The sequence below is a fragment of the Trachypithecus francoisi genome, unplaced genomic scaffold (assembly GCF_009764315.1).
Source record: "Trachypithecus francoisi isolate TF-2019V2 unplaced genomic scaffold, Tfra_2.0 Lachesis_group20, whole genome shotgun sequence".
Lineage (NCBI taxonomy): Eukaryota > Metazoa > Chordata > Mammalia > Primates > Cercopithecidae > Trachypithecus > Trachypithecus francoisi.
The window spans coordinates 42,428,159-42,441,623 of record NW_022681466.1 but is presented as its reverse complement, the minus strand read 5'-3'; the positions used below and the strand labels follow the sequence as shown (position 1 = coordinate 42,441,623).

The 13,465-nt window shown below is 46.5% G+C and overlaps 1 protein-coding gene across 10 annotated transcripts in view; it reads left to right on the top strand.

The window, feature by feature from the left end:
- Positions 1-12,119, top strand: part of MILR1 (mast cell immunoglobulin like receptor 1) — a 31,289-nt gene extending 19,170 nt beyond the window's left edge. For 4 of the 10 annotated variants that reach the window (XM_033183960.1, XM_033183959.1, XM_033183954.1 and 1 more), the window contains 2 exons: positions 9,196-9,409; positions 11,637-12,119. In XM_033183960.1, the coding sequence (XP_033039851.1) occupies positions 9,196-9,409; positions 11,637-11,673 (251 nt within the window). In that variant the 3' untranslated portion in view covers positions 11,674-12,119. Of the gene's footprint in view, positions 1-377; positions 475-792; positions 874-9,195; positions 9,410-11,597 lie in introns of those variants that run through there. The other 6 variants (XM_033183961.1, XM_033183955.1, XR_004430736.1 and 3 more) reach the window with 5 other exon arrangements.
- The last annotated feature ends 1,346 nt before the right edge of the window (positions 12,120-13,465 follow it).

Below are 13,465 nucleotides of genomic sequence, written 5' to 3'. Positions count from 1 at the left end.
GGAAGAGGGAAAGATGTGGTCGGGGAATGTCATAGAAAAAATCCAGAGAGGAGGATACAGGATCATTACTCAAACATTTCCTTCCTTTCCTCCCTCCTTCCCTCCCTGCTTCCTTCCTTCCTCCCTCCCTCCCTCCTTCCTTCCTTCCTGTCTTTCTTTTACCTTCCCTCCCCTCCCCTCCCCTCCCCTCCCTTTCCTTTCCTTTGCTTTCTTCTCTTTTTCTTTCTCTCTCTCTCTTTCTTTCCTTTCTTCCTTCCTTCCTTCCTTCCTTCCTTCCTTCCTTCCTTCCTTCCTTCCTTCCTTCCTTCCTTCCTTTTTCTTTCTTTCTTTCCTGCCTTTCTTCTTTTTTTTTTTGAGACTCTCACTCTGTCACTCAGGCCAGAGTGCAGTGGCACACTTTCAGCTCACTGCACCCTCTACATCTTGGGCTGAAGCAATCAACCCACTTCAAGCTCCTGAGTAGTGGGGCTACAGGTGTGCACCATCACGTCTAATTTTTTTTTTTTTTTTTTTTTTTGGTAAAGACAGGTATCTTGCTATATTGCCCAAGCTGGTCTCGAACTCCTGGGCTCGACCAATCTTCCTGCCTCAGCCTCCCAAAATGTTGGGATTACAGGCATGAGGCGTTATGCCCAGCTAACATTTTCAAGAATAAATTATTTAACACAGTTCAGGAAAAAATTAGTTAATACCTGGTTCTGTCAGGCCACCCAGCTACTAGAAATAGGATTTTTAAAAACAGCCTCGCCTGTCACATATCCTAAGTCAATTATTTTCCCTCTTATATTTCAGAAGCCTGTGATTCTTATAAACCTGGATATGTCTATTCTGAACTCAACTTCTGAAATTTACAGAAACAAACTACCTCTCAGGGTAAGATGCTTTTTATGAAGCTGATTTCCATGAACAAAAAGCAAACTTGAGGCTGAGGCAGGTGAATCACTTGAGGTCAGGAGTTCGAGACCAGCCTGGCCAACATGGCAAAAACCCGGTCTCTACTAAAAATACAAAAATTAGCCGGGTGTGGTGGTGCGTGTGTGTAGTTCCAGCTACTCAGGAGGTTTAGGCAGGAGAATCACTTGAGCCTGGGAGGCAGAGGTTGCAGTGAGCCAAGATCATGCCACTGCACTACAGCCTGGGGGACAAGATGAGACTCCATCTCAAAAAAAAAAAAAAAAAAAAGACGTTCATTGATGTTCATGATTTAGCTAACCCTCCAGATTTAGCTAATGCCAAAGGTGTGCCTTGATGTGCTGCCTTTCCCAGTCACGTTCCAGGGACAGAGTCCACGGAGTTGAGTTGTGGGGAGGGAGAATATTTTAGTCCCCTAGGACTGCTGCTACAAATGACCACAAATTGGTGGCTTACAGCAACCATTTCACAGTTCTGGAGGCTGGAAGTCCAAAACCAAGGTGTCTGTAGAGCTGTGCTCCATCCAAAATTTCTCGGGGGGAGCCTTCTTGCCTCTTCCAGCTTCTGGGGCTCCAAACATTGCTTGTGGTTGCCTCACTTCAACTTCTGCCTCTCACATGGCCTTTTATGTTCTTTCTCTTCTTCTTTTTTTTTTTTTTTGAGATGGATTCTCAAAAAAATTTGAGAGTTGCCCAGGCTGGAGTCCAGTGGCACGATCTCAGCTCAATTCAATCTCTACTTCCCTGGTTCAAGCGATTCTCATGCCTCAGCCTCCCGAGTAGCTGAGATTACAGGCACTCACCACCACACCCAGCTAATTTTTGTGTTTTTAGTAGAGATGGGGTTTCACCATAGTGGCCAGGCTGGTCTCGAACTCTTGACCTCAGATGATCAGCCTACCTCGGTGTCCTAAAGTGCTGGAATTACAAGCGTGAGCCACTGTGCCCAGCCCTGAATTGCTTTAGTAAAGAAAGCGTCTCCCAGAATAAATTCATCTGAACATGCATCCTTCTCTGAGCCTTCTGACTCTTCAATATTCTGCTCACACCTGTCTGGCATCTCCATGATATTTTCCACTGGTCACCACTGTCCAATAGAAATATAATGTCAGCCACATGGGCATACTTTTCACTCTTTCTAGTAGACACAATAAAAAAATGAAAAGATGGCCGGGCATGGTGGCTCACGCCTATAATCCCAGCACGTCGGGAGGCTGAGGTGGGTGGATCACTTGAGGTCAGGAGTTCAAGAGCAGCTTGGCCAACATGGTGAAACCCCATCTCTACTAAAAATACAAAAAAATTAGCTGGGCGTAGTGGCGGGTGCTTGTAATTCCATCTACTTAGGAGGCTGACGCACAAGAATCGCTCAAACCCAGGAGGTGGATGTTGCAGTGAGCCGAGATTGCACCACAGCACTCCAGCCTGGGCAACAGAGTGAGACCTGTGTTAAAAAAAGAAATGAAAGAAAAGAAGAAAAAAAAAAAAGAAAAAAGAAAAGGAAGGAAGGAAGAAAAGGAGAAAAGAGAAACAGGCGAAATGAATTGGAATAATATATTTTATTTAACCCAGCATATCCAAAAATCCTATCATTTTAACAAGTACAACTACCCTATTTCCCTCAGAATGTAGCATTGCCTCTGGTTTGCTGTGGATCCCGTATTAGACCACTCAGCTGTAGAGTCTTGTGGGATCCAAGCTTCAAGGAGACCCATCATGCATGTTTAGGACCAGTTCCAGGTGTCCTTGACACAACACTAAACCTCCATTTCCTTTTTTTTTTAGAGACAGAGTCTGGCTCTGTCGCCCAGGTTGGAGTGCAACGGTGCCATCTTGGCTCACTGCGACTTCCGCCTCCCGGGTTCAAGCGATTCGCCTGCCTCAGCCTCTCAAGTAGCTGGCATTACAGGCATGTGCCACCATCCCCAGCTAATTTTTGTATTTTTAGTAGAGACAGGGTTTCACCATGTTGGCCAGGCTGGTCTTCAACCCCTGACCTCAAGTGATCCGCCCACCTCAGCCTCTCAAAGTACTGGGATTACAGGCGTGAGCCACCTCGCCTGGCCCTCCATTTCCTGATATAGTCTTATATCCACATTCACTGCCTTAGCCCGCTCAGACCCACGCTGCTGTGGGCTCCCCTGGCTCCTGGAGGAGCGCACCCGCAGACGCTGCAGTCTTTGTGTGGCTCAGCAATTGCCGCTCACATCAGGAACTGCCCTTCCTCCATCAGGCTCCGCTGAGACCCGACCCTGGTTATTAAGCTATGAAGGAGACAGGGATGGATCTTAAAGAAGACAAGCAAAATGTAGTGAAGCAAATAAAATGGTGGTTCCCAGGGGCTGGGGTCCGGCGACGATTAGGAGTGACTGGCTAACGGGTACAGCGTTTCAGTTTGGGAAGACAAAAAGTTTTGGAAAAAAGATGGAAAGTGGTGATGGTTACACAATAATATGAGTTTTGTTTTTGGTGTTTTTTGAGACAGAGTCTCTCTCTGTCACCCAGGCTGGAGTGCAGTGGTATGACCTAGGCCCACTGCAACCTCTGCCTCCCAGGTTCAAGTGATTCTTGTGCCTCAGCCTCCCAAGTAGCTGGGACTACAGGCACCCACCACCACACCCAGTTAATTTTTGTATTTTTAGTAGAGACGAGGTTTCACCATGTTGGCCAGGCTGGTCTCAAACGGCTGACCTCAAGTGATTTGCCTGCCTCGGCCTCCCAAAGTGCTGGGATTACAGGTGTGAGCTATTGTGCCAGTCAATATGAATGAATGTTTTTAATCCCATTGAATTACACACCTAAAATTGGTTAAAATGGTAAATTTTATGTTATGTGTAACTTGCCACAATCATTTAAAAAATATTGTGAGGCACCTGCCTCATGTGAGGTCTTCTAAGAAGAGGGGCTGTTCTCCTTCTCAAGAGAGCTTGTGGGCTTTGGGAGTTTCATATTCTCAAATATCCACATCCCAAGGCCCACCCAGCCCCTGTCAGTGTCAGACGTTAGCAGAGCAGAAATGCCAGATGTGCTCATTCCATCTCCTCCTTGGTTGCCCCACCCTTTTGATCAGATTCTGGAATTGGCTTTCAGCACAGTCTTCCGGCTGGCTGTGATAAATGAAGGTGGCTTAAACCCTATCCTCAGGGTTTCACAGCTTGCCCTGAACTGGTAGCCTCTCATTTTATCCTTGCAAAGCTTCTAAGGCAGCTAAGAGAAGCCAACTAGCTTCACAATCCACATAATTAGCATTGCCCCAAACCTTTCAAGTGCTGGAATGCTGGCGTCCATTAGTGCCTCTTTTCTTTCTAAACCTCATTCCACATGGCAAGGGAAGGTCTTAGGAATTGTGGAGCTGTGGTGTGCTAAGGGTTCTCACTGCCTGCCTATCACCAGCAAGGGAGTCCTTGTTGCCATCCATTCCTAGGGGTTAATTTTGTTCCCTGAGGCTGCTTTCTAGGGCCTTCTGGTCCCTTGCTTTATCTTGGACTAGACCTGAAAGCAGAGCCTGAAATAAGGCCTTCTATGCAAATCATTTATGTAGGAGGTGGCCCTGGGAGGCAGGCCCAGTGTGCCACAGGAAAAGCCAGTACAGGGTGTTTTGCTGAGTTGGGCACTGTGGTGGGCAGCTGGACGTGAGCCCACTGGAATCTTCTGAAGAGTCCAAGAGCCTCTTCTCAGTATTGTCCACTTGAGGATTGATAGTGAGAGGTATTTATCCATTGGTGTCCAACCCTCATTGGTTGAGGATCATCCCAGGAAGTGACACCTCCCCACTTCTAGACTAGCATGTGGGTATTCCAAGCAGGCTTCCCTCAGCGTCTCACCCCAGGCACTGCAAACACCCCAGGACAGAAAGTGAACATGTGTATTATGCAGTTAAAGCAAGAAGCTATCAGTGCAAAGTGAGTAGACCCTCAGATGCAGCTGGGTCAGAGGGAAGGCCCAGGGATATGACGCAGGACACAGAGGTGGCTGATACACCACCTCCCAACATGTCCTCTATCACAACAACTACAACAATGGCAACAATAGGGCTGGGTGTGGTTGCTTACGCCTATAATCCCAATACCCTGGGAGGCCAAGGCAGAAGGATTGCTTGAGCCCAGGAATTCAAGACTAGCCTGGGCAACCTGGCAAAATCCTGTCTCTACAAACAATACAAAAATTAGCCAGGCATCACTGCCACTAAAATTAGCATGTCTGTAGGCCCAGCTACTCAGGAGGCTGAGCTGGGAGGACTGCTTGAGCCTGGGAGGTCAGGGCTACAGTGAACTGTGACTGTACCACTGCACTCCAGCCTAGGCAAGAGAGTGAGGCCCTGTCTCAGTAGGTAAATAAATACATTAATTAATTAAAAATGACAACAATAATATATGTATTGAGCTTATAGCATGTTCCAGGTACTATTATTAAGTGCTTTGTGTACCTGTCTTCTATAGCCCCACAATACCTCTTTGGGGCAGGTACTCTTTTTCTTTTTCTTTTTTCTTTTTTTTTTTTTTTTTTTTGAGGCGGAGTCTCGCTCTGTCGCCCGGACTGGAGTGCAGTGGCCAGATCTCAGCTCACTGCAAGCTCCACCTCCTGGGTTTCCGCCATTCTCCTGCCTCAGCCTCCCAAGTAGCTGGGACTACAGGCGCCCGCCACCTCGCCCGGCTAGTTTTTTTGTATTTTTAGTAGAGACGGGGTTTCACCGTATTAGCCAGGATGGTCTCGATCTCCTGACCTCGTGATCCGCCCGTCTCGGCCTCCCAAAGTGCTGGGATTACAGGCTTGAGCCACCGCGCCCGGCCTCTTTTTTTTTTTTTGAGACAGAGTTTTGCTCTTGTTCCCCAGGCTGGAGTGAAATGGCGTGATCTTGGCTCACTGCAACCTCTGCCTCCCAAGTTCAGGTGATTCTCTTGCCTCAGCCTCCTGAGCAGCTGGGACATGATACCACATCTGGCTAATTTTGTATTTTTAGTAGAGATGGGGTTTCACCATGTTGGCCGGGCTGGTCTCAAACTCCTGATCTCAGGAGATCCACCTGCCTCAGCCTACCAAAGTGCTGGGATTACAGGTGTGAGCCACCGTGCCTGGCCTGGGGCAGGTACTCTTATTTCCCTCTTTTCATGCAAAAAGAAACTGACTCACAAGTTCATTCAGCTAACACCTGTTGGAAACAGGAAAGGAACTCAGATCTGAGTGACACCAGAGCCCACACTTCTTTTCTTCTTCTTCTTCATTTTTTTTTTTTTTTTTTGAGACAGGGGCTCACCCTCTTGCCCAGGCTGGAGTACAGTGATGGGATCACAGCTCACTGCAGTCTTGACCCTCCTGGCTCAAGTAATTCTCCCACCTCAGCCTCCTGAGTACCTGGGACCAGAGATGCTTGCCACTACACTTGGCTACTTTTTGTATTTTTGTAGAGATGGGATTTTGCCACGTTGGCCAGGCTGGGCTCAAGCAATCCTCCCACCTCAGCCTTAAGGCCAGGCTTAAGCTACTGGACTCAAGTAATCCTCCCATCTCAGCCTCCCGAAGTTTTGAGATTACAGGTATGAGATTACAGGTATGTAACCACGCCAGGCCAAGCCCACACTTCCAACCACTACCTTGTTAACATTCCAGGATGGACACCTGGATATTGAGGGCTTATCGGATCAGAAAAGTCATCAGATCAGAATTAGCAAGATCAGCAAGGATGCAGGGGCCTGGGGTCCACACATGCTCACTGAAGATGCCTCTTTGTCAAGCGGCAAAGCCAATGGGAGGAGAGTGGGAGAGAGATCACCCAAACAGGCAGAAGGAAGCACCGCCATGCATTGCTTAATGACAGAGATAGGTTCTGACAAATGCGTGTCATTAGGCAATTCCACTGTGTGCACGCCAGTGTATTTACACAAACCCAGATGGTATCCACTACTCCACACCTGGCTATACGGTAACCTATTGCTTCTAGTCTACATACCTGAAGCCATGTTACTGTACTGAATGCTGGAGGCAATTGCAGCACAATGGTATTTTTGTATCTAAACATAGAAAAGGTGCAGTAAAAATATGGTATGATTTTAGGGGCCACTGTCACATACCTGGTTCGTGGTTGACTGAAACGTTGCTAGGCAGTGTGTGACTGCATCTGAAAAAGGCATGCAGAGGAGGGCTGGGCATTTGGGCAATGGTTATGGACAAGGAGGTAGATTGTGTGAGTGTTCAGGGCAGGATTCATGACTGTGTGAGGCCAGGGGACATCCAGGCAGGCACAAGAACATATGTTGGCACACACAGGCCCTGGCCAGGTGGTAGAATCTTTTTTTTTTTTTTTTTTTGAGACAGAGTCTCCCTCTGTCGCCCAGGTTGGAGAGTGCAGTGGCGTGATCTCGGCTCACTGCAACCTCTGCCTCTCAGGTTCAAGCGATTCCCCTACCTCAGCCTCCCGAGTAGCTGAGATTACAGGCATGCACCACCACACCCGGCTAATTTTTGTGTTTTTGATAGAGATGAGCTTTCACCATGTTGACCAGACTGGTCTTGAAATCTTGACCTCAAGTGATCGACCCACCTTGGCCTCCCAAAGTGCTGGGATTACAGGTGTGAGCCACCGCACCCAGCCAGGTGGCAGAATCTTGACTCCAAGAGAGTTCTGACAAAAGAAATAAAATATCATAGCCTTGAAATAATATTTAACATTTTAAAGGTAAGCTTTCTCCATTCACACTTCTGACACCAAATGTGTGGGTTTTTTCCACACCAAAAACCAATTATCCAACTCTCTGGACACCAATAATTCAATCCCAACATTAACTATCAGGAGTTCCTATCAGACCCCATAGGTTAAAGGCTCAGTCCTACAAGACTGCCCCCCAACTCAGATGCCAATCACAAGTCGAGGCCTCACATACTTCTGATCTACCACCCCCTCCTCGGGCTGGATAACTTGCTAGAATTGTTTGCAGAACTCAGGAAACCAGTTTCATTACTACTACTGGTTTATTATAAAAATGTACGGCCGGGTGCGGTGGCTCAAGCCTGTAATCCCAGCACTTTGGAAGGCCGAGGTGGGCGGATCACGAGGTCAGGAGATCGAGACCATCCTGGCTAACACTGTGAAACCCCGTCTCTACTAAAAAAAAATAAATAAAATACAAAAAACTAGCCGGGCGAGGCGGCGGGCGCCTGTAGTCCAGCTACTCGGGAGACTGAGGCAGGAGAATGGCGTAAACCCGGCCGGGAGGCGGAGCTTGCAGTGAGCTGAGATCCGGCCACTGCACTCCAGCCTGGGCGACAGAGCGAGACTCCATCTCCCAAAAAAAAAAAAAAAAAATGTAAAGAAGACCAGGTACGATGACTCATGTCTATAATCCCAGCACTTTGGAAGTCCGAGGCAAGTGGATCACTTGAGTTCATGAGTTTGAGACCATGCTGGGCAACATGGTGAAACCGTCTCTACTAAAAATACAAAAATGAGCCGGGCATGATGGTGCACAGCTATGGTCCCAGCTACTCAGGAGGCTGAGGTGAGAGGGTCACTGGAGACCGGGAAGTTGAGGCTACAGTGAGTCGTGATCCTGCCACTGCACTCTGACCTGGGTGACGGTGAGACCCTATCTCAAAAAAAAAAAAAAAAAAAAGGCACAAAGGATGCAGATGAGGAGATGCACAGGGCAAAGTCCAGAAGGGTCTCAAGCACAGGCGCTTCTGTTCCCGTGGCATGGGGAGTGCCATCCTTGGGGCATGCGGATGCATTCATCAACCCAAAAGCTCTCCCAGCCCGGTGGTTTAGGGGATTGCGGGTTTCACCATGTTGGCCAGGCTGGTCTCGAACTCCTGTTCTTAGATGATCCACCTGCCTCAGGCTCCTAAAGTGCTGGGATTACAGGCCTGAGCCACTGCGCCCGGTTACTTTCTGGCCCAACAATATATTCCAGGTTCATCTTGTCCTTGTCCTGACCCGACTCTGGAGTCAGCTGTATTTCCAGGGAGCTCTGCGTCCTTTAAGAAGAGCTCTGTATTTAGAAACTGAGGCCTGAGCGTGATCTTGGCTCACTGCAACCTCTGCCTTCCAGGTTCAAGCAAATCTCCCATCTCAGCCTCCCAAGAGTAGCTGGGACTACAGGTGCGCACCACAACGCCCAACTAAATTTTGTATTTTTTGGTAGAGACAGGGTTTCACCATGTTGGCTAGGCTGGTCTTGAACTCATAAATTATATTTTGATTTTATGTTGTTGATATGTAGAAATAATCTTTTTGGTTGATTCTGTGTCCTGCATCCTTGCTAAATTCAATTTTAATACTCTCTATCTGTAGATTTTCTTACAGTCTGGAGACCAGAAAGCTACTGTTGTGACTGTTGTGTTGTTGCCTCTGCCACAGCTGCCTCACACCCAGAAATGAGCCCACCGTGGAAGAGAGCTTTGCCACTGCGGACACTTGCTTCTCAGCCACAACCTTTTGCTTTCCAAACCCCAGCCTGGGCACCTCATTGGCGGAAGATACTCACATCCCTGATCCCAGGAATACGGTGACTGTAATTTTTTAGGTTTCTGACCCCACCAAATAGGAGGAGGGTTAAGATGTGGCATGAAAGAGCCCATTAAAATATCTACCACACTAGCCAAAATATCAATCAGGAGTGAGGGTAATATATATTTTAAAGCTGAGACTCAGCAGGTTATCTAATCACACATTCTCACCGAAAGAACTAGGAACTAAATGATGTACTTTATGAAGAAGGAAACTGAATACAGAAAAAGTGTGTAGGATTCAACATGTGAGAAAATATAAATGAGAGAGTTGCATAAGGTTCAGGAACATTATAAATTTATCATGATTTAAAAAATGGGGGCCGGGCATGGTGGCTGATGCCTGTAATCCCAACACTTTGGGAGGCCAAGGTTGATGGATCACTTGAGCACAGGAGGTCGAGACCAGCCTGGGCAACATGATGAAACCCCATCTCTACTGAAAAAAAAACACAAAAAACAAAATTGGCCAGGTGGGGTGGTGCACGCCTATAGTCCTAGCTACTCAGGAGGCTGAGGTGTGAGGATCACTTGAGCCTAGGAAGCAGAGGCTATAGTGAGCCGAGATTGCACCACTGCAGTCCAGCTGGGGTGACAGAGCAAGACCCTGTGTCACAAAAAAAAAAAAAAAAAAAAGCATAGTATTGGTATATGAGGTATTGGTACATAATTGAACAAGTAGAACAATGGAACGAAAAGTCTGGATATAGTTCTAAATATATACAGTAACTTAGTATAGGATAAATATGGCATCTTAAATCAATGGGGAAAAGATGGATTATTCAATATATTGTAAAAACTTGAGAACCACATTAAAAAAGTTGGTCCCCTACCTCATTCTTTACAACAAAATTAATTCAGATAGATGTGGTCACAGAAGTGCTAGAAGAATATGCAGGGGATTTAAAAATAACCTTGAGGTGGGGAAGACTTTTATAGGTATGACTCACAACCCAGAAGACATAAAAGATTGTTAAATTTAGATAAAACATTTAATTAGATGAGACATTTAAAAATTACATTTAGAAATCATAAACTAAATCCAAAGAATACCTAGGGAGTGGCTGCAGTGGCTTCCATCTGTAATCCCACGAGGCAGGTGATCACCTGAGGTCGGGAGTTTGAGACCAGCCTGGCCAACACGGTGAAACCCTGTCTCTACTAAAAATACAAAAATTAGCTGGGTGTGGTGGTGCACACCTGTAGTCCCTGCTACTTGGGGAGACTGAGGCATGAGAATTGCTTGAACCTGGGAGGTGGAGGTTGCCGTGAGGCAAGATAGTGCCACTGCATTCCATCCTGGGCGACAGAGCAAGACTCCATCGCAAAAAAAAAAAAAAAAAAAAGGCCGGGCGCGATGGCTCAAGCCTGTCATCCCAGCACTTTGGGAGGCCGAGACGGGCGGATCACGAGGTCAGGAGATCGAGACCATCCTGGCTAACATGGTGAAACCCCGTCTCTACTAAAAATACAAAAACTAGCCGGGCGAGGTGGCGGGCGCCTGTAGTCCCAGCAACTCGGGAGGCTGAGGCAGGAGAATGGTGTAAACCCGGGAGGCGGAGCTTGCAGTGAGCTGAGCTCTGGCCACTGCACTCCAGTCCGGGCGACAAAGCGAGACTCCGCCTCAAAAAAAAAAAAAAAAAAAAAAAAAAGAATAGGGAGAAAACACCATGATGTGTTGCATAATAACATTTCAGTCATTCATGGAGCAAATATAAAACAGGGGTCCCATAAAACTATAATACCATGTTTTGACTCTACCCTTTTCTATGTTTAGACACATTTAGATACACAAATATTTACCATTGTGCTACAATTGCCTAGTGTTCAGTAGCATGCTGTACAGGTTTATCCCTAGGAGGAATAGACTATCCCATACACCCCTAGGCATGTAGCAGACTATGCCATCTAAGTTTGTGTGAGTACATGCTATGATGTTCAAACAGTGACCTCCACCGTTCAGCGATGCATGACTGTATTTTGAGCCCAGGTCTCAGATACTGTATGAAGTTTTATAATATTATGAGCTTTTACAAATCATTAAGAGAAAGACCAATAAACCAGTAGAAAACTGGGAAAAGGTGGCATCTGCAGGGTAACACCAGGGCAGCACAGAAATCTTGCTGGGATGAGGAGTTGCAAACATGTGTGGTCGACCTTTTGGCTTTCTGCCTCTTCTGCTCTCAGGGATGGAGAATCATGACCTAAAGAAGTTGTCTTTTTCTCAGTTGCTTCTTCCCAAGGATTTAAAGGGGAGACCTGACCAGAGGAATGATCAACAGTGGATTTGTAATGCCTGGAGCTCATTTCCTTCTTTCTCCTTAACTGTCCTGGAAGGAAACGGCCTAGTGCCTTATCTCTGACTCTTCCACAGCACACACCCACCACCAGAGACAGTAACTGAGATCTGCAGTAGCACAGAAACTTAGAGGTTAGAAAAATTAGACACCTAAGGATTTCATGACTCCAGACCTGTTTCCTTAGCATAATACCACACCAGTAAGTGAAATACAACTTATGAAATGTTGTAAATAAATTCTATAAAATTTTTGGTAAAAATTTATCATTAAAAAATTATTAAAAGCAACTGGGTTAAAGGAAGTTCTGTCAAAATACAATCCAGGTGTGCAGTTCTCTGCTAAATTTAGAAGTGGTTACTACTGAGGCAGTCTCAAAAAAAGCATAAGAGGACTTTATGGGGTGATGCAAATTTTCTTTTCTTTTTCTTTTTTTTTTTTTTTGAGACGGAGTCTTGCTCTGCCACCCAGGCTGGAGTGCAGTGGCCGGCTCTCAGCTCACTGTAAGCTCCGCCTCCCGGGTTCACGCCATTCTCCTGTCTCAGCCTCCCGAGTAGCTGGGACTACAGGCGCCCGCCTCGTCGCCCGGCTAGTTTTTTGTATTTTTTAGTAGAGACGGGGTTTCACCGTATTAGCCAGGATGGTCTCGATCTCCTGACCTCGTGATCCACCCGTCTCGGCCTCCCAAAGTGCTGGGATTACAGGCTTGAGCCACCGCGCCCGGCCTGTGATGCAAATTTTCTACATTGCCTTTGTAGAGATGGTTATACATTTATCAATACTCGTTAATTTGTACATTTAAAAGAGGTAAATTTATTGTATGTAAATTATATCTTAATGAAACTGATTAAAACACACATACAAACCCCAGACCCTCTGCAGTCCTGAATTTGAATGGAAAATATTGGTGTGAACTCATGATGAATTTATTTTTTATTTTATTATTATTATTATTATTTTGGAGATGGGAGTCTCACTCTGTTGCCCAGGCTGGAGTGCAGTGGCGTGATCTCGGCTCACTGCAACCTCCGCCTCCCAGGTTCAAGCAATTCTCTTGCTTCAGCCTCCCAAGTAGCTGGGATTACAGGCACCTGCCACCACACCTGGCTAATTTTTGGATTTGTAGTAGAAACAGGGTTTCACTGTGTTGGCCAGCCTGGTCTCAAACTCCTGACCTCAAATGATCCACCTGCCTTGGTCTCCCAAAATGCTGGGATTACAGGCGTGAGGCACTGTGACCGGCCTTATTTTTTATTTTCTTTTGATACAGGGTCTTGCTCTGTTGCCCAGGCAGGAGTACAGTGGTGTGATCCAGGCTCCCTGCAGCTTCAATCCCCCGGGCTCAAGCCGTCCAACCCCATCAGCTCCCCGAGTAGCTGGGACTACAGGCCTGAGCCACTATGCCTGGCTAATTTTCAAAGTTTTTTTTTAAGAGATGTGGTCTATGTTGCCCAGGCTGGTCTCGAACTCTAGGGCTCAAGTGATCCTCCTGCCTCAGCCTCCCAGAGTATTGGGATTATAGGTATGAGCCATCACATCTGGCCAATTTTTTTTTTTTTTTTTTTTTCAGGGAGGAAACATACACTCTCCTATATTTGCTAGCTGTTAGTACTGGAAAGGCCTAGAAACAGATCGTCTTCTATCAATGAGCATTCCTAGTACCCAAAGTATGGTGTCCACTTTTTTCCAATTAAAAAAAACCCAGAGCTCCTTGGAATAACATGGAAATATACAATCTCTACAGTAGTTATTAGATAG